The 22208-nt window shown below is 36.5% G+C and overlaps 1 protein-coding gene and 1 non-coding gene across 2 annotated transcripts; one reads left to right on the top strand and one right to left on the bottom strand.

Moving 5' to 3' along the window:
- Window positions 1-8248: 8248 nt before the first annotated feature.
- LOC141665675 (uncharacterized) lies at window positions 8249-21797 on the bottom strand. Its single transcript, XM_074471658.1, has 4 exons — window positions 20741-21797; window positions 9583-10115; window positions 9062-9231; window positions 8249-8966 (listed from the first exon to the last, which is right to left on the bottom strand). Exons 1-4 carry the CDS (start codon window positions 21795-21797, stop codon window positions 8249-8251), a joined length of 2478 nt encoding a protein of 825 aa, XP_074327759.1.
- Window positions 15481-15587, top strand: LOC141669220 (small nucleolar RNA R71). The gene has a single exon (XR_012553511.1). It is a non-coding gene; the product is annotated as a small nucleolar RNA R71 (small nucleolar RNA).
- Window positions 21798-22208: the final 411 nt, after the last annotated feature.

Here is a 22208-nt window from a genome sequence, read left to right as displayed (position 1 = left end):
CACCAGTTTGCACAGTGTGTGAACCCTGTGCATCCCCAAGGGTTTTTGGTTTCTTCTTTCTAGTATAGGCTTGGGCTGAGCTTGTGTCCTTTACCCTTTTGGCCTGTGCTCTTGGCTGAGAGCTTTGTTTAATAGTCACATCCTTTTGGGAGGATGCAACTAGCAATGAGCTTATGTCCTTATTAAGCACTGCAGTCTGTTGGGAAACTGCAGTGTGGCTAGGCTGGGAAACACTCACCTCTCCAACCTTATCCTTAGGGTTTCTTTTATGTTCAGCCTGTCCCTCACCTACCTTACTCACCTTCACACTCCCCTATTTAGATTTGGTGGATTTTGCAACTGGCATCTTATGAGAGATACCAGAGGGGGTTTCTTTGACTTGGATTTAGAAATTTTTGATGGTTTGGTAGCTTGGGTAGGCAACTGTTGGGTCATTGACACAGTTACCAGAGCTACACTATAAGGCAAAGAAATTTGTGAGGCTGGAAGAGTAGGGATAGCTGAACTTACCTCACTTACCTGAGGTGCCTCCATAACAGGAAAATAGAAGAGTGAAACCTCTTTGTAATGGTTTGCCCTGTTCAAATCTACAATAATTCTTCTCTCTTGAACCCAACAATATAATTTGTTGGTTGCGTTCTCAAGCACAATATCCTCAGAGAGGTGGTTAGCAATCATCATTAAAAATCTAGCATAATAAACATTTTTACCCCTCTTATTTAACTCCCCTAACTTAAACCCCAACTCAATTATAATAGATCACTAAAGTTGAAAATTTTATCAGTAACAAGCATTTAAAGCATGTTAAGCATAGAGATATTGACAGAATCAAAATTACTAATTTTACTAGAGAATACCTTAGTAACTACATCAGATAGATAACTCCATTCCTTCCTAAGACCCAACCTCCTAATTTCACTTAACTTAGAAGTAGAAAGTGCATAGCCCACGGAGTTAAGCATGTTAACAATGTCAGTGTCTGTGTGTGGTGAAGTTACAGTATTATCATGAATTTTGAAACACGCTTTAACAATATCACTATTAACACATAATTCCTTACCTTTAATGCTGAATGTGATAGTCTTATCGATTGAGTTGTATGTTGCAGTCATCCACATCTCTTCAACAACTTCATAGTATATGGTGGGTGATTCCAGCATGGAATAGTTAAGTTTGCAGTTCTTCACAAAATTCATCATTTTGTGGTAGTCACCAGACTGTTGAATCCCCTTGTTCACAAGAGCAGTGAAGTTGTTCTTCTCATAAATAAATCCAGTTTGAGACATTATCTTGACGACAGGTGCCATTGTTAGAGAATAAAAACTTGCGTAGAGAGAGAGAGAGTAAGTGCTTTTGAGAAAGAAAGAAATTAGAGCAGATGATTTGAGAATGATAAAAGAAAAGTAATGAAAATGAATTAAGCTTTTATACTATCTCAAAAAAACTGTCAAAAATAATAAAGTAAAATAAAGTAACCAATAAGAATTTCCCAAAATAGCCGTTTAAAAATAAACTGTAAAAATTCCATCAATTATCCATCGTGTTATGCTTACAAACTGTAAGTATACTCGATGGATAATGTTTAGAGAATCAACGGCTAAGAATAAGATAATTCGACGGATGAGGATAAATCAGTTATCCGTCGAGTCATAAAATATTCCTGAAAAGTAATTGATTTTATTAACAAATAGTATACCGACGGATGATCAAACTCGATGGATAGTGATCATCCGTCGAGATGTAAATTTTGACTTAGCCAAAATTTCATCCATGACTGAAATATCAATTAAATTTCTGGCTGCATAACAACTTGCAAAAAATCTATAAAGATTCAAGAGTAATTTAACATACCTAACTCACTTACCAACCTTGAAAAGGTGGATTCATCCAATGGCTTGGTAAATATATCTGCAAGCTGCTTTTCACTTGGAACAAAATGTAGTTCAACAATACCATTCATTACATGTTCCCTTATGAAGTGGTACTTGATGTCTATGTGCTTTGTCCTTGAATGCTGTACTGGATTTTCAGTGATGGCAATTGCACTTGTGTTATCACAGAAAATGGGAATCCTTTCAACTTGCAAACCATAGTCTAGCAATTGGTTTTTCATCCAAAAAATTTATGCACAGCAACTGCCTGCATCAATATATTCAGCTTCAGCTGTAGAAGTAGAAACTGAATTTTGCTTTTTACTGAACCAGGACACAAGCTTGTTTGCTAGAAATTGACAGGTTTTTGTTCTCCTTTTCTATCAATTCTACAACCTGCATAATTTGCATATGAATAACCAGTTAGATCAAAACCAGAATCTCTAGGGTACCAAATACCAAGTTTTGGTGTTTCCTTGAGATATCTGAAAATTCTCTTAATAGCTACTAAGTGAGATTCTCTAGGACCAGCCTGAAATCTAGCACACAAACATGTAGCAAATATTATATCTGGCCTACTAGCTGTTAAGTACAGAAGTGAGCCAACCATGCCCCTATAACTTGAAATATCCACAGACTTTTTAGTAGTGTTTAATTCAAGCTTAGTTTCAGTGGCCATGGGAGTTTTTCCAGATGTGCAATCCATTAGATCAAATTTCTTTAAAAGATCATAAATGTATTTAGTTTGACTAATGAATATTCCATCACTAACTTGCTTAACTTGCAAACCAAGAAAGTGAGTTAGTTCTCCCATCATACTTACTTTGCATCAATTTGGAAAACTTTTTGCAAAGTTTTTCATCTGTAGAGCCAAAAATAATGTCATCTACATAAATTTGAACAAGTATACTAGAGCCATTAACATTTCTAAAGAAAAGAGTTTTGCCTACAGTACCTCTAGTGAAGTGATTCTACAAAAGAAACTTTGACAAAGTGTCATACTAGGCTCTAGGTGCTTGCTTCCGTCCATAAGGTGCTTTCAAAAGATAGTAAACATATTCTGGAAAATTTGGATATTCAAAACCAGGAGGCTGACTGACATAGACTTCCTCCTCCAAATCTCCATTCAGAAAGGCACTTTTGACATCCATTTGATAGACTTTGAAATTGGGATGGGCTGCATAGGCTAAGAAGATTATGATGGCTTCAAGTCTTGCAACAGGAGTAAATGTTTCATCAAAATCTATTCCTTCTTGTTGACAATAGCCCTTACCAACCAATCTAGCTTTGTTCCTGACTACTATGCCATTTTCATCCATCTTGTTTCTGAATACCCATTTGGTGTCTATTGGATTCTTTTCTTTAGGCTTGGGCACCAGTTTCCATACCTTATTCCTTTCAAATTGGTTTAGCTCCTCCTGTATAGCTAAAATCCAATCAGGATCCAACAAAGCTTCTTCTACCTTCTTTGGTTTTTCCTTAGAAAGAAAGCTGCTGTATAGACATTCTTCTTGAGTTTCTCTCCTTGTTTGAACTCTAGAAGATACATTACCAATGATGAGCTCAAAGGGATGATCCATTGTCGATTTCCTTTGTTGAGGTAGATTGGCTCTAGATTAAGAGGCCTCATTATTGTCTTGATGTGTGATTGAGTTTAGATTATTAAAAACTCCCCCTGAGTTAATGGATCTTTGATTTGAGAAAGGGGAACTTTCTGTAAGTGATCTATTCTGACCTCCAGCTCCTTTTGATGACCCGACAGATGGTGAATTTTGAGTACCGACGGATGAAGCTGGTTGTCTCCCGACGGAAAAAGCAGATTGTCTCCCGACGGATGAAGCATTATACAACTCGACAGATGTTGAATTTTATGCTTCATTGGTAGTGGATTTTTCTGCATTATCCTTTGATATTGTTTCTTGATCACTTTTATCATCACTGTCATCACTAACCATCTCCACATTGTCAAATTTGAGGCTCTCATGGTAATCTCCATCTTGCAGTCCTTCAATCTTTTTATCACCAAACACAACATGTATTGATTCCACAACAATGTTGGTTCTTAGATTGTAGACTCTAAATGCTTTACCAATAACATATCCAACAAAAATTCCTTCATCTGCTTTAGCATCAAACTTCCCATTCTGATCAGTTTGATTTCTCAAGATATAACATTTGCAGCCAAAGACATGAAGAAAATTTGAAGTTGCACTACACCATATATGGGCTATTGCAACCCCAAAAAAGTGTAGTAAAAGATACCAAATATGTTACAATAGAGGTTTTTGCAACATTTTTACTAAAATTCGGCGTTGCATTTACTGCCGTTGCAATAGAAACCTATAGCAACATTGTTTGGACTTATTGCAAAATTTAAATGTGTCATAATAACTCGCTTTATTGCAATATTTTTGCCAGTTTTAGCAACATATTGATGGTGTTGCAATAAAATACTGCAACACTTTCCTGTAACATTTTGGAGTCTAATGTGTTACAAAAGTCAATTTATTGCAACATTTTTATGTAACACTTTTTCCCTATTGGCATAATTTATCATTTTTAGCAGCATTTTACTGCAACACTTGTGTTCCTATTGTAATGCTTTTAATAGTTTTAGCAACATTGTAGTGCAACACTTGTGTTTATATTGTAATGCTTTTTAATAGTTTTAGCAACATTAATTTGCAACACTTTTTATTACTCTAAGTTGCAATATCCTGTTTGAAATGTCAAAAATCATCCCAAAATCACAAGTTGTCAATAAATCTGGATTTCACATTTCCAATTCCGGCCAGATGGCAAATCCAACAAAATACAAGTTAATAAGGCCCAAGAAATGGCTTATACCAGAAGATCATCTTGCAGCTACGTCTAGTACTAAATCCAAAGTCAAAACACATAGTCGACCTACGTCGTTACACCATAAATCTAGACAAAACATAGTCTATTTTCATGTCTAAGTAGCAACATACCAAAAGCATACATTTATAAGATAAAAGTACTGAACAACATTAAGCATCATGAATTTCATTAAGATCGTCCTCGTCACTTTCAGGCTCACGATCACCATCCTCTTCTTCATTGTTGTCCTCACTTTCATCACTGTCCGCGCATAATTCTTCAAGATCAATATGTTTAAAATCTGGATTGATTTCTCCAAGCTTTACTTTGACCTTGGTAACTTTTTTAGAAACCTTTTTATCTACCATCTCCTGCATTTCAGCCATCAATTCTTCCCTTATTGTCTTCTTCAAATCCTCCATATCATCAGGAGTAGTACTAGAACCAAGAAGCTGTCGTTGCTGATCCTTTTTCAATTTTCTACATTTCCCAGATCTGCCCAGAAGCCAATTAGGACCATGGCTGGGTTTTTTGACTTGGTCATCACCGGTGATATTTTCAGCATTGGGAGTCTACCAATAAACAATAATACAAACACATTAAAAATGAGTGCCACTCTGAATAATAAAAACTATATGATATTGTAAAGATGGAAATGACTAAAACAATTAAGTTAATTGCATTGGTACCTTATACTGTCGTCCTGGTTCCCGTTTGCGAGTTTTTGAGTAAATATCATCTTTTGGAGCTAATTCAGATGGATCAATTTTCTTTTCCTCTTTCTGTGAAAAAATGCAAAGAATGGCATTATGTCAAACCAATATAATGCAAGAAAACAGAAATACGATGATTAAAACAGAGAAAAGGAAATCAATTTATAAACGCTGGACATACAATTTTCTCGCCAATTTGAGCAAAACTTTTACGACCAGCTGTGTGTGTTTCTAGAATCAATGTACAATTTTTCGCATTTTTCCTAGCTCGATCCTGATTATCCAATAAGGTGCAGAAATATAAAATAAGTTCCACCAATTTTTCAAAAAAACATTGCCATAAGGTGGACATCTAGCTAAGTGATTGATAAATAAATACATATACCTGAACTTCTTCATTCCCCCAATATTTAAGAAGCACCCTGAATTCTTCAAGTGGAATGACAATAGGCTTGTTTTTCAGCCTGTCGTCATCATTATCATAAGCAAGATAATGACTCTGCTTAACTCGGCTTTTGTGCAGCCTCCACAGAGCACCAATGGTCCTTAATGTGTAAGTTCTTCCCTCTTCGGGAATCTCATATTTTGTCTAAATAAATTAAGTTAAATTATTAGCTGCCTTTTATATCTCAGGGATATAGAGTGTCAATTTTAATTAATCATATACTATGAACAAAAATACAAAAATAGATATTATACATAGATTATATATTGTGTTTACCTTCACATATTTCCATAAATCCTCCTTCAGTTGCTCAGGAACTCTATGCTAGTTAATTGAATCAAGGGGGACGGACTGCCTACCCAATGTCCCCAAAAAATCCTTGAATTCAGATAAGGTTTTGTCATCATTAGCCACTGCCTGCAACTCCTTGTTCAGCTTAATAATCTTCTTCTCATCTTCTTTTCTTGTGTACACAACTTTCATTAAAGTGGGTCCTCTATGCTTCCTCTTCTTTTCTGGACCAAAAAGTTGTAAAAAAGATTAAGCCAAGAACCTATTCAAATTGTTGAACCAATCCAATAGTAGAAAAAACAGTTATTAACAGGAGATGTGGCTTCCTCATGAGTTTCTTCTTCACATGGCTGGCCACCATCATCAGTTTGGTTTTTTTCTTTTTCTAATATTTTCTGGCGTTCTTTCATCAAGTTATAAGCCTCCATTGAACCAATACCCTGATTCCTATACTTTTTTGGTGGTGCCACTCTCTGAGGAAAGGTTGGTGATATATCTTTAGGCAATGAAGGGGGAGGTGGTAAAACAGGGGATGATGGTTCAGTTACCGGAGGTTCAGTTACCGGAGGGGTTGACTTTCGAGATGGAGGATGGAGTGAGTTTTCAGACTGTTAGTAGTTATTAACATAATTAAAAATAGTGTAAGAACCAAAAACTGCTAAAAAGTCCACAACACAAATGAAATTACATACCTGTGTAGATGAAGGACCTACGGTCCTTGAACGTGTCATTGGCGCCCTGCCAATAGGATTGGACACTTTCTTCACTGTTTTAGCTTTAATCTTGAAAGATTGTTTTTCTTTAGCAACCTTCTTAGCAACCATGTTTTCGCCATCTTCAGCTTCACAGCTATCTTGTCCAGGAACGTACTCCCCATCAAGTTCCAAGTCATCATCCACTTGAACTTTTTCTTTGTTCTTATTGGTCAGACCATGAGCGATCCTTTTTAATCCCAACTCTTCAATTTTCTTTTTATTTTCTACACCCTGCACCATCCTTTTCTTCTCATACTCTGATATCTGATAAAGAAAACATAAATTTTAAGTTAGACTCAAGGCAGTTATAGTAGAAGAATAACTACCATATTGAACTTATTACCTTTTAGACAACTTTCTTTGAGTTTCCCTGCTCATTCTCAGCCTCAGGATTATCAACAAGCAAACGACGACTAGTTCTTTGTTTCTGCAGTCCGTCTATCGTCATAAACTTACGCTTTGCTTCCAAACCTGTTGGTACATTAAGTGGTGACAAAATATTATTTTGATACCACAATACATGAGTAATAACGCAACTCGACAAAATAAATATACCTTCAAAAAAATGAGTTCTTGGTCGCACAATCACATATGGCTACATCTGTGGCTTAGGCTCCACAGATTTGTCAACAATCTCATCAACATAAAAATCCAACATATCCCCTTCAACTGTCTATACAAACTCCTATAAGTCGTGATCATTGTCAATAAGCTTCCAACAAGTTGGCACCTTTTTAACATAAACACCGCCTATTTCTCCATATTTGACATCATCCTTCACATATTCCATCACGACAGTGTACGAGAACCTATCAGAATCAACATATTCCACTATCTCCTTATATAAACCACCAACATATCTTGTCTTTGTGAACTGTCCCTTGTGGAAAAATCTGAGAATGTAATCCTTAGACGCCATCCTGAAAATAAGAACATTTTAAGAAAAATTAGTAATTGAAACGTGCACAAATATGACAAAGGGAAATACAACAAAAACTAACTCGAATAATAGAAACACTTACTAGAACAAAAAAAATGAACTGAATACCACATTTATATTTGAATAAGAGACTACAAATGATTCTTTTAACTTAAACTACCACAATTAGATTTTATAACAAAAAAAATATGAATAATGGAAACACAACAGATTTTATGAACAAGAGAAATAGAATACCAAATTAGCACAAAATTCAACTAAATACAACATTCTTTTACAACTAAGGAATACAAATGATTCTTTTAATTTAAACTACCACAATTGAAACTGATCAAAATATGAAGTAACTACAAAGTAGCATAACTCTAAAGAGAAAATAAATTCTCTTTTTGTCAGATTTCATTATTATCTCCTTCTTCATCAGGGGTAACCGAAATTTGTTTTATCGGAACGTCATCTCTGCACCAACTCTTGATATCATCTGTAGGTAATCGTTCTTCGGTGATTTCTACTACTGCATTTATCTCGTCTTCTACATCAGAATACTGATCCTTCGGAAATTTCTTGATGATAAAATGCACATTCTTTTCAGTAGGGTCTTCTACATAGAAGACTTGCTGAACTTGTGTAGCTAGAACGAAAGGATCATCTTTTTCATATAATTTATTAAAATTCACTCTTGTTAACCCATGACAATCCTTTTCTTTTTGATACCAACAACACCTAAATATGACTACAGCCAGTGCTCCCCAGTAGTCAACCTCAATGATGTCCTCAATTGCGCCATAATAACCAACTTCCCCAACTACTGGATTTTTGTCTTTAACAGTCGCGAAACTAGTGGTTAAAGCAGTGAGGAAGACACCACTATTCTGTGTTGTACACCTACTATCTCTCTGCTTGGTGTGAAATCTGAACCCGTTGACAATATAACCCGTAAATTGCTTAGCTGCCCGATGAGGCCCTCTTGCCAAAGACGACAATTCCATTGATATGTCATTTCTGTTTCGAACCACCTCTTTCAACCACTTGTGAAATTCAGTTGCATGTGTTCTTTCACGTTTATACTTCTTTACCTTCACATCTTTTTCAACCAAGCTACGGTGTTCACTACAATTATAATAACACCAAATTAGCACAAGATTATGATGGTTTATAGTTTTATAAAATTTGGATCAGCTTTCTTTGTTCCCAGAAACACTTACTTTTTAAGCTTCTCGATTTCTTCGTTGTCACAGTTCAATAATATGTATCGATGAGCCTTAGTCCATACTTTATCTTCTAGGTGTATAGATTTCCCATCTTTTCTTTTACGAGATCCAATAGGATATCCAGCATCTTTGTTACAGTCCTTCTGAACACTTCTATTTTTACACTACTCATCAAAAAATCGAGAGCAAAATGTTAAACATTCCTCAACCAAGTACCCCTCAGCTATGCACCCCTCGGGCTTGCTCCTATTTCAAACGTAGGATTTCAACTTGCACAAATACCTTTCAACTCCAAACATCCACCTTAAGTGCACCGGACCTCCAAATTCGATTTCCTTACACAAGTGAATTGGTAAGTGAACCATTATGTCGAAAAATGCAGGTGGAAAGATCATTTCAAGTTCACAAAGTATCTCAATGATTTCATTTTATAACTTCTCAACATCTTCTAATTTGATGACTTTGCCACATATACCCCGAAAAAAGGCCCCCAACCTCATTAAAGGTATTGCTACCTTAGGTTTTAGAGTTTTAACCACAACAAATTGTAATAGAAATTGAAGAATAAAATGTGCATCATGACTCTTATAACCCAATATCTTCCGCTCATTCATTTGAACACAGCGGCTAATATTAGAGGCAGATCCGTGGGGTAACTTAGTATTCATCAAAACTGAACAGAAGATTTCTTTTTCTTTTTTGGTCATATCAAAACTAGCTGCCCTAATTTTAACATGTTTGTTATCATCACATCTGACTGGATGAAGATCTTTCTTAATCCCCATTTCTTCTAGATCTTGACGAGCACTAAGATGGTCTTCTGTCCTGCCCCCGATATTTAATAAAGTACCCAGAATTTTATCACAAATGTTCTTTTCAATATGCATCACATCTAGGTTATGCCTTACCATATTACTGCTCCAATATGGTAACTCGAAAAAGATGGACTTTTTCTTCCAAGGGCTATCCGATGAAGAACCCCTATGTTTTTTATGTTGCTTCCCGAAGTCATTTTCATAGCCACACAAAAGATGCTCAACCTCTGTTCCTGTTAACAGTTCAGGACTTCCTAGCAATTCTACATCCCCATTGAATCTCCGCCTATCAGACCTCCACTTGTGGTCAGGAGGAAGAAATTTTCTTTGGTTTAAATATACAACCTTCTTGCTATGTTTTAAATATGTTGACGAGGTCTAGTAGTGGCATGAAGTGTAATATTCGGGATATATCGTGTAATTATTTTTGCTATTATATAATTATTATGCGTGTTCAGTATCTAATCTGTGAGCTAATTGTTAAGTGTTATCTGTACTTGAATATTCAAAAATAATATTAATTGAGTATTTTAATTTTTATATGTCCAAAATAAAATATAGATAATTGTCATATCTTCCTAATTATTTTTATGTTGGTTTATGGATTTATAAGAATCATATGAAATTTCTAAAATCTTTTTCCGGGTAATTAAAATCTATTTTATAAAAACGGGAACCAACCGATGTTAGGGCGAAAACGCGCGCTAATATTCACGCAAGTATACGCGTTCGCAAGTAGTATAAGATATAAATCAGATTCGTTCCCACAGAGACTGGTTTAGGTTAAGTTCAATTTATGCACCTATGCAACAATGTATGGTTATCGCTCAATGCTAAGACAAATAACAAATTTGGTTTTTATTAAACTAAGAGATTATACTAAATAACATTAACTAAGAGAATTGAGGTTGAATTACTATATATGACAAACATGAGATCCTAACTTCATTAAATACTTCATTCAATAGCCTTATTGTTTTTAACCTTAGCATGTGATGGTGATGACACTAATCAGATAACACGAAACTGATAAACGCCAACTTTCGTTGCACGAGTACCATTCTACCAGACATCCACAAAAGAGATAGAAGCTGAATAGGCACCAATTATATTGAGACCCCATATGTCTATAGAATTTGACAACATAACGGTTTAAGCACAAGTTATCTATCTTGATTACATAGGGCAAGTAAAACGGTTAGAGTTACCTACGAATCATGCATACACATACATGAACCTATGCTAGCATGGCAAGTTCTAAACCTCTATATTCACTGTCGCTTCAATAGAGATTAACACGCTATCTTATATGTTAGCTACGCACATAAGACGAATAAGCACAACCAATACTAGGATATCAATCAATCACCACACATCAAGATATCGAAATAATTAACTATTGAAATCCATAAGTAAATCCGCTAGAACCCCATGACAACGATTAGCCCATAATCGAACTCATCGTCACCATGGGTTCCAATGAAAGCATGGTATAAAACTAGGTCTTAATAAACTGAATAATAATTAAAGTACGAATAAACGAGATCTAGGTTCAACAAGAACGAAAACGAGCATCCAAAGTTATAACTAATTCAAAGAATCACAAGTTGAAAACAAGATCTTCTTTTTCGGAGTTGTTCTGTGCTTCTAGGTCTTCTCCTTGGTATCCCAATCTTCCCGGATGATGAAAACCCTTTTTTTTAAGTATATATACGCCCCTAGTGGACCTGGACCCTTAAAATCGTCAAATTCTACTCAAAAAAGGCTTTTTCAGCGAAATCAGCGACCAGCCGCGCCCTGAGCGGCCGCTCAGCTCTCCTGAGCGGGCGCTCAGCTCTCTGAGCGGGCGCTCAGCTCTCTGAGCGGGCGCTCAGCTCAGCTCTGCTGAGCGGGCGCTCAGCTACTGACTGGAAAAATATTTTGATGAATCTTGTTTTGACCATAACTTGAGTTCTACTCGTCAGAATTAGGCGATTCAACTGCCCACGCGCAGCTATTGAGATTCTCTACAACTTGACAATGGCCTTGGCTTCCAATTCTGATCACTTTTCATCATATTTCCTTTAAAAGCTCTTTTCTTCATTTAACTGATACCTGAAATGCAATAACACAAAAACACATCAAAATACCAACAACTTGAGTCCAAAACACCAATTTAAGCTTGTATTGAAGCATTCCAAGTGGATATAAAATCCACTTATCACACCCCCAAACTTGAATCGATGCTTGTCTTCAAGCATAAACAGACTCAAAACTACAAAATAAACCTAATGCATGAATGCAACTATGTGAATGCAACTAAATGATAATGCAATCGATCCCCTCAGAATAACCATAACCAAATGAATAAACCAATGCCTCTAAGAATGCAATAACTTAAAACAGAGTTCGAATAAATTCCACAAACCAACTCACAAACCAGAAACGTGCGTGTGTGGATGCTTAACAGATATACTCTCGATACTAGATCAATAACCATAACTTATCTATCATCGAAACAATCAAAAGTTTATAAACAGAATAGAGAATAAATGCATTATGACTCACAACACCTCCTTTCTACTAGAGTTATACAAGGATTCACACTATTATTGAACACATAGCAAAGATGCTTATTTGATCATGCAATGAATGAGGTCCCAAAAGACTTATACAATAATACCCATATAGCGAGCGTTAGGTTAGCGGATCCCAGACTATAAAAGCCTTAGGTCACTAGGCACAAAGTCCCTTAGAACTTAATAACTCGAGTATTAAAGAGCTCACTCTTGATCAATTATGCATAAACACATATTTTTTTCTTTCTTTTTTTTCCTCTTTTTTCTTTTTTTTTCCTTTTTTTTAAATAATTTCTGAATGAGTGTGTTTCGCTCCATCTCATTCAACCCTAGACTACTCATAAAAATATGAGCCGGCTACTAGCCATTTGACACCTAGCCTTACAACAACTAGCAATGAAATTCAAGTTTTTCTCCAGATAAAAAGAATCAGTGTTTTTACGTCACTTCGAGAATATCACAAATTCTAAATATAACCAAGTGATTAAATCTCAACAACAAACAAGTATGATCATGATCTAGATCAAAAGCAACCCTATAAGACTTTGTGAAAATATTTGTTTCTGGCATGCAAATCAATTCATTAGGACTTAAACATCCCTCTATTCGTCATCACCACACTGAAATCAACATCAACTTATCAAATATCATAGTTCATCTTAAGGGATCATGCTAAATATACATGCAAATGCAACTATATGAAATTACATAAAAACAAACAAATATGTCCTAAATGAACAATCATACAAAAATATGAATGAACTACAACTAAACATGCAACATGAATCTATATGAATCTATATGGACACACACTACTAATCCTTACATTATCACCCCCAAACTTAAAATTTTCAATGTCCTCATTGAAGGCAATAATAAGGATTTCAGGCATACCTAATTAGCGGGAGATTCACCCTCGTCGGGTGGAGGATCAGGTGGCCAATCAACCTCACCACTAGTGTCTCGGAAAATAGTACCGAAAGCGTGTGTCAAATCTTCAGCAAAATGATGGTGAATGTCGTGCATGGCCTCCATACGCCTAGTTACTCGCCTGTACTGCTCATCACCAACACCAGTCCTATCAACTACCTGCTGCACATGAGAAGAACCCTCTATAGGCACTGGAGGATCCGTTCGGCTACCCTCTACATCATCAAAGATATATCCCAACCCCTTGTCAGGGGGTGCACCTAAGAATGAATAACTCAAGTGATTTGGCTGTCGGTTGAGCTCAAGTATGGGAGCTTCTTGAGTAAATGGTTCAAAACGCTCCTGAGAAATTTTTAGCTCTGCTAACCCAAGAGAATCGAATGGCATATCCAACTTCTTCTCCCACGGAGGTGCATTCAAAACCTGCAGTTGCTCTACTCCTCCTTCATCTTCAAAAACTGAGTCGACCCGCTCTATTTTAAAGCACTCTTCTGTTTTTGTGGGTAACTTTATTGCCTTGAACACATTAAAAGTGACCTTTTGATCGTAAACCTTCATCGAAAGCTCTCCTTTTTGCACATCGATCATAGTTCGGCCTATAGCCAAGAATGGTCTTCCCAAGATAATGGAAATCTTCTTATCTTCCTCGAAATCAAGAATTACAAAGTCAGCAGGGAAGAAGAGTTTATCCACCTTGACCAAGACATCCTCCACTATACCTCGTGGATAAGCGATGGAACGGTCAGCTAGTTGCAATGACATGTATGTTGGTTTCGGACCAGGCAGACCAAGCTTCTTGAAGATAGATAAGGGCATCAGATTGATGCTAGCTCCTAAATCACATAAACACTTATCGAACAACAAGTTTCCGATGGTGCAAGGAATAGTGAAACTCCCAGGATCTTTAAGCTTCGGAGGCAACTTCTGTTGCAGCACAGCACTGCATTCTTCCGTTAGAGCAACGGTCTCTAAGTCATCGAGCTTCACTTTTCGAGTGAGAATACCTTTCATAAACCTCGCATAGCTAGACATCTGTTCAAGAGCTTCAGCGAAAGGTATGTTGATATGAAGTTTCTTGAACACCTCTAGAAACTTCTCAAACTGCTTATCCAGCCTTTTCTTTTGCAGCCTTTTAGGAAAAGGAGGTGGAGGATAAATCTGTTTCTCCCCTGTATTACCCTCAGGAGGAGTGTGTTCCACAGTAGTCTTCCTTGGTTCCACCTCTACTTCCTTCTGCACATCTTCTTTAGCCACATCTGCATTTTCTGAATCTTGAGATTTTTCAGGCTCTTCGTCTTGCTGAATTTGGGGGCTTGCGACCTTTCCAGACCTTAAGGTGATGGCGTTCACATGTTCTTCAACTTCCCTCTTTCCTGGATTGGCTTCTGTATCACTAGGAAGCGTTCCTGGTGGTCGATTCAATAAGGCATTAGCAATTTGCCCTATTTGGTTCTCCAGAGTCTTGATAGAAACAGCTTGGCTTTGGCATATAAGAGCCTGGTTTTTGCACATAAGCCTCAACTCCTCTAATTCAGATTTTTCATTCGAAGATAGACCTGCATCATGAGTTTGTTGTTGAAGTTGGAGTTGTTGCTGAAAACCAAGAGAGTTGAACAGCTTATTTCCAAATGGCTGGAATGGCTATTGCATCACATTCTGATTGTTGCTCCAGCTGAAGTTAGGATGATTCCAGTTGTCAGGATGATAAGTGTCTGGAACTGGTTGTTGCGATCTCTGAAAGTTGCTCACAAACTGAGCTGAGTCGCTAGATATAGCACATTGTTCTGTCGCATGCGAACCTGCACATAGCTCACAAACACTAATTATCTGCTTAACACCATAGTTAGCCAGAGAATCGATCTTCATAGACAACGCCTTTAGTTGAGCAGTGATAGCCGTAGCTGTATCCACTTCAAGAACTCCTGCTACCTTGCCCTGTGGATATCTATGGGTTGGATACTGATATTCATTAGCAGCCATCAGTTCAATTAGATCATAAGCTTCCTCATAGCTCTTTGCCCATAATGCTCCGCCTGATGCTGCATCGAGCATGGGTCTGGACTGTGCTCCCAACCCATTATAAAAACAAGTGATGATCATCCAATCAGGAATTCCATGATGATGACACTTCCTAAGCATCTCCTTGTAGCGCTCCCAAGCTTCACATAGCGATTCTCCCGTTTGCTGCACAAATTGAGTAATAGCGTTCCTCATTGCAGCTGTCTTCGCCATAGGGAATAATTTAGTAAGGAATTTCTGAGCAAGATCCTCCCAAGTAGTAATCGAACCAGCTGGTAGAGAGTGTAACCAGCTCTTAGCCTTGTCCCTCAGAGAGAATGGGAACAGTCTCAGCTTCACAGCATCTTCAGAAACACCGTTGAACTTGAAGGTGTCACAGATCTCAATGAAATCCCTAATGTGCATATTGGGATCTTCCGTTGAAGAACCCCCAAACTGGATTGAATTCTGCACCCATTGAATTATGCCAGGCTTGATCTCAAAGGTATTAGCCGTGATAGCTGGCCGGACAATGCTAGATTGAATGTCATTGATCTTGGGTTGAGAAAAGTCCATCAAGGCTTTCGTTCGTGCTGCTGGATCTCCCATTCTAATGAGTACCTGAAACACAAACAAATAAACTGTGAAAGTAAAAGAATCCGAGTCAGTGAACTTTAACGACAACTGATGACAAGCACATAAACTAAAAATTAACACCGAGTCCCCGGCAGCGGCGCCAAAAACTTGTTAGGGCGAAAACACGCGCTAATATTCACGCAAGTATACGCGTTCGCAAGTAGTATAAGATATAAATCAGATTCGTTCCCACAGAGACTGGTTTAGGTTAAGTTCAATTTATGCACCTATGCAACAATATATGGTTATCGCTCAATGCTAAGACAAATAACAAATTGGGTTTTTATTAAACTAAGAGATTATACTAAATAACATTAACTAAGAGAATTGAGGTTGAATTACTATATATGACAAACATGAGATCCTAACTTCATTAAATACTTCATTCAATAGCCTTATTGTTTTTAACCTTAGCATGTGATGGTGATGACACTAATCAGATAACACGAAACTGATAAACGCCAACTTTCGTTGCACGAGTACCATTCTACCAGACATCCACAAAAGAGATAGAAGCTGAATAGGCACCAATTATATTGAGACCCTATATGTCTATAGAATTTGACAATATAACGGTTTAAGCACAAGTTATCTATCTTGATTACATAGGGCAAGTAAAACGGTTAGAGTTACCTACGAATCATGCATACACATACATGAACCTATGCTAGCATGGCAAGTTCTAAACCTCTATATTCACTGTCGCTTCAATAGAGATTAACACGCTATCTTATATATTAGCTACGCACATAAGACGAATAAGCACAACCAATACTAGGATATCAATCAATCACCACACATCAAGATATCGAAACAATTAACTATTGAAATCCATAAGTAAATCCGCTAGAACCCCATGACAACGATTAGCCCATATTCGAACTCATCGTCACCATGGGTTCCAATGAAAGCATGGTATAAAACTAGGTCTTAATAAACTGAATAATAATTAAAGTATGAATAAACGAGATCTAGGTTCAACAAGAACGAAAACGAGCATCCAAAGTTATAACTAATTCAAAGAATCACAAGTTGAAAACAAGATCTTCTTTTTTGGAGTTGTTCTGTGCTTCTAGGTCTTCTCCTTGGTATCCCAATCTTCCCGGATGATGAAAAGCCTTTTTTTAAGTATATATACGCCCCTAGTGGACCTGGACCCTTAAAATCGTCAAATTCTACTCAAAAAAGGCTTTTTCAGCGAAATCAGCGACCAGCCGCGCCCTGAGCGGGCGCTCAGCTCTGCTGAGCGGGCGCTCAGCTACTGACTGGAAAAAATATTCTGATGAATCTTGTTTTGACCATAACTTGAGTTCTACTCGTCAGAATTAGGCGATTCAACTGCCCACGCGCAGCTATTGAGATTCTCTACAACTTGACAATGGCCTTGGCTTCCAATTCTGATCACTTTTCATCATATTTTCTTTAAAAGCTCTTTTCTTCATTTAACTGATACCTGAAATGCAATAACACAAAAACACATCAAAATACCAACAACTTGAGTCCAAAACACCAATTTAAGCTTGTATTGAAGCATTCCAAGTGGATATAAAATCCACTTATCAACCGACATCACCCGTTATTACATTTTTGAAACCCAAAACTCTTTCGAGAACTCCTTCCTAACCCAATTGTAATATTCCTAGCATATTCCATGTTTCGACTTTTTTGATCCGGCGTACGGTTTGTGCTGCGCGGGTCCCGGCGCAACATTTTCGATACAATATTCGTTTCGGTAAATCAATAAAACCCATATTTTTGATAATTGGGAGATTTTTATTAAACTATCCCAATTATCACTTTGTAATACGTGTAACCAGGCGCTGAGACCAAGACCGCAGTACAAATTGTACTGATTTGGATAATTATCCCGAAAACCGATACCGTTTGGATCAGTTTTTACAAATAAACGTACCATTTTATATCCGGAATGATCCAACGGGATACTAATTTTCCGTAATTATAAATAGCCTTTTTACCGTATTTTATTTCGTATCAAAATCATTTGCAGACAGATAATTATATAATTTTCAGAGAAAAGCCCTAATTATATAAACTGTTCTAAGAATCAAACAGCAAAACGAAGGCGTTACCGATCTCTGTTTTCAAAGCTTGAGTAAGCAAAACGAAGGATTTGAAGTGTTCTATCAGATTCTGAGCTTTGTTTCACTGCAGAAAACAAGGTTATTTTTCTAAAAATTTATTTATTTTCGAATTTATTTTATTAAAAATATGAATTTTTGTTCAGATGATTGTTAGTATGATTTGATGATTGCATGTTGTAGAGCTTGTTTTCCTGATGATTTTCATATATCGTACATCTGATTTGGAGTTCAATAACATGCTCAAAAGTGGGTTTAATTTTCGAATTTCAAAATTAGGGTTTATAACCCGTATGAATGTTCTTAATTAAAATTTGGGGGTTTCTTATTCTGTGATAGATTGATGTTGTGTTATAGTGGGTTGTATTCTCTGTGAAATTTGCAATCTAGTCGTATAAGTTTCATGAACCAACGAGGTCTGTAGAGAAGGGAGTTGTGTTTTGAAGTTTTCCGATGTTCGCCGGAAACTGGAAAACTTCACGGCCAAATTCCGGCCAACTCAGGGATTGTTAGGATGAATTGATTGCATGGTTGTGTTCCTGGTGTTGTGTAGATGTGATCTGGAGGTGTTGGTGGGGTGAGGATGCCGGGAACGTGTTCTACCGCGAACTCGACTGTTTTCCGGCGAAGGGCTAGAAAATTACAATTTAGTATCCCAACTTTTGAAAACGATGCAGTTAGGTCCCTGAAATTTCCAGACTTTGCAAATTTAGGATTCCTGTTTATAAAATGTTTAAAAATCATATTTCCTATTTATTTTTATTATAAAAATTCATTTTTAAATTCTGAAAATTCTAAAAATTATTATTTTAATTCTGAAAATTATTTTTAATTCACAAATAAATGTAAATTAATTAGTTAATTAATTTCAGATAATTTATAATTGATTAATTGGTCAATTAATTCGAAAATTAATTGATTAATTGATTTAATTAATTATTAATTGATTTTAATTAATTATTTAATTAGATTTAATTATTTAAAAATGATTTAAAAATTCTGAAAAATAGTTTCGAGCTTTAAAATATTATTCTAAATTATTTCCAAGGCTCGAGAATTATTCTAAAATTATTTCGGAGCCAGAATGGGCCAACCGAACCCTGTTTATTAACCCGAAATTGATCCAACGACCCGTTTTAATTTCGAAAAATGTTTTAAAAATTATTTTAAATACCAGAAAGCCTATTTATGACCCAAGACTTCTTTATAAATAATATATCATTGATTACGTGATGTATTATGTGCTATATGTGACTTGTTAATTGACTATCAGTCTATATATTCGGTGTTTACTTGATTATTGCATAACTTTCAATCCGTTAATCGGATTTGGGTAAAACGAAAGGTAGATAGAAGTATGTGTTGAATAGAATTCCATGAGTAAATTATTGATAGATGCTTATGATATGTGAGCAGAAGAGGCAAGACGTAAGAAAGGGAAACAGATAGTTGAAGAGTAAGACGGTTGTGATTGGAAACGAGTGCAGTGTAATAAGCTAATATCAGGCAAGTGTTCTAAACTTTCTTCGAGATATTGTAGTACTTGATAATCCTGTGATATTGCAAGTGCTTTGAAGCACAGAAACCTAAATCCTGATTTCAGTTATTATTCTTGAGTCATGAATCATATTCTTTCTAATCCATTGATTATTGTATACCGAAACAAGAATCACAAATCTACGATACTACTCCACAAATACATACAAACTAAATACCAAACACTGAAATGAACTATTATATACTCAACCCATGGTATCTTATACTTGGAAAGACCAAATCCTTGAAACCTTGAAATGTTGATTCCTTTGTTATCCAATTCTTTCATTATCCAGCATCCAAGCTTTTAAATTGCCTTATTGATCCTTACAAGGATTGAAACCCTTTCATTGTTGAACATTTATTGTTCTTAATGATTTCGGTTATTGTTTATTATTGCATATTCTGTTATTATGTTAGAATTGGATTGTTTTTATAAAATTGTGGACCAGATTCGTGGTCAGACCATATAATGGTCAAGTTAGGCCAATGTGAGCCTTGGATCCAGTAGTTAGAGCAATGCTGTGTGCCTTGCTCGGGGTTAGTGCGTGACTGATCAGCAGCCTAACCTTGGTTTTTAAATTAAAAGTATAATATCCAATTCTAAATCATAATCCATTGTTCACTTGATATCATAATTATATTCATCTGATGATCATTATTCTCAGTTTTGTCATTGTGACTTGCTGAGCTAGTTAGCTCATTTGTGCGATGTTGTTTATATTTTTTCCAGTTAAAAAGGAACCAATTGGTAAAGAGGATCCCCAGTCCAGCGCGAGAGCTAGGGGTTCAGGTTGAGAAAGTGGAGCTAGTAGGCTTCTTTTGGAATAATTTAAGTTTGTAAAAGTTTGTAATAAAGTTTAATACTCAGTTTGAGTTTGAAATAGTTGGGATTTGAACAGTTTGTAATATATTAGTGTGTTTGGCTTGTGTGCATACTTTAACCTGTTGCGGTCCGTGGTGGTTGGTAAGTAGGGTCATTGTATATATTATTATTATCTTTATTATTGTTATAAACAGGTTATAATTAAGGTGTGTATGTGGACCCCAAACTTCTGACCCGGGTTTGGAGGGCGCCACATGAAGGGTAGGCCAGTTTACCTTTCGTGCTCCAACCTGATAAAACTACAAATCCCAGAAAGTCACTTATCGTCCATAAGAAGCCTACGTGCAGCCTAAATGTGTTGTCTACCCTTACATCATAAGTTTCTATCCCAACCTCCCATAATTCTTTCAATTCTTTGATTAACGGCTGCATATAAACATCAATCTCGTTGCCAGGATAAATAGGGCCAGGAATTAAGGTTGAAAGAATTAAATTTTCAGGTTTCATGATTAACCAAGGAGGAAGGTTGTAATTCACTAGCACAACTGGCCAGGTGCTATGAGAAATATTCATTGACTGATATGGATTAAATCCGTCGGCAGCTAATCCTAACCTAACATTTCGCATTTCTGCCCCGAATTCTGGATATTTGGTATCTAGCGACTTCCAGCCCTTGCCGTCAGCCGGATGCCTGAACTTGCCATCCTTTTTTCGTGCTAATGCATGCCATGTCATTGAGTTAGAATAATCAGAGCTCAGGAACATTCTTTGTAGCCTTGGCTTCAAAGGAAAATACCTCAACACTTTTGCTGGAACCTTATGTTCCTTCGACTTAGATATATCCATATTAGGCCCATTTTTATCTTCAACTACTTTCCACCTAGATGTTTTACACTTTTTGCGAATATCCAGCCCCTCATTTTCAGCCCAAAATAGCATGCAGTCATTTTGATATGCATGTATTTTTTGGTAATCAAGACCCAAGTCTTTAATCATAACCTTGGCTGAATTGAAAGATGACGGCACGTTAATGTTGGGAAAAGCCTCATTTATTAAGTCAAACAAATCGCTAAATGCCGCCTCGCTAAATCCATGAATGCACTTTAGTTGGTAAAACCTAACTATGAAACTTAAACGAGTAAAATTTTTAGACTCGGGATATAAAGGCTGCCTACCCTCGTTAACAAGCCTATAAAATTTTCTCGCATCAGCATTCATTCCCTTTCTAACTCCATGTTCACCAGTATCATTACCAGTTCCATATACATTTTGCATCATCGCCTCGAACTCATCGCCTAAACCCATACCTATATCAGTATCCATCTCATCCATGTCGCCGATCATGTTTTCTATCCTAAGGGTTGAGACCTCGTAAATCCATTCAAGATAATGGGGACAAGGACCATTACATATGAGATGCTCACGTATACCCTTGGCATCACTCTAGAAACGATTACTACAGCTTTTACAAGGACACCTTAACTCCTTTCCTACGGCATATTTAGAAAATGCTATCGTAACAAAATCTTCCACCCCCTTCCTATATTTATCACTGTACTTAGGAAGAAATATCCATTTCTTTCCTTCAACATCCATTTTCTACATAAATAAATTGAACAAAAAACAAAGTATATCAAATACTAACAATGACAGAGAGATAGTAGAGACATAGCACATATATTACAACATTAACATGCTCTTATCGTACTTAAAATTAAAACTTTAAACCTTAATTAACAGCCT

Source organism: Apium graveolens, chromosome 6 (genome assembly GCF_009905375.1).
Source record: "Apium graveolens cultivar Ventura chromosome 6, ASM990537v1, whole genome shotgun sequence".
In the NCBI taxonomy this organism is placed as follows: Eukaryota; Viridiplantae; Streptophyta; class Magnoliopsida; order Apiales; family Apiaceae; genus Apium; species Apium graveolens.
This window is presented reverse-complemented; position numbering and strand designations above follow the sequence as displayed.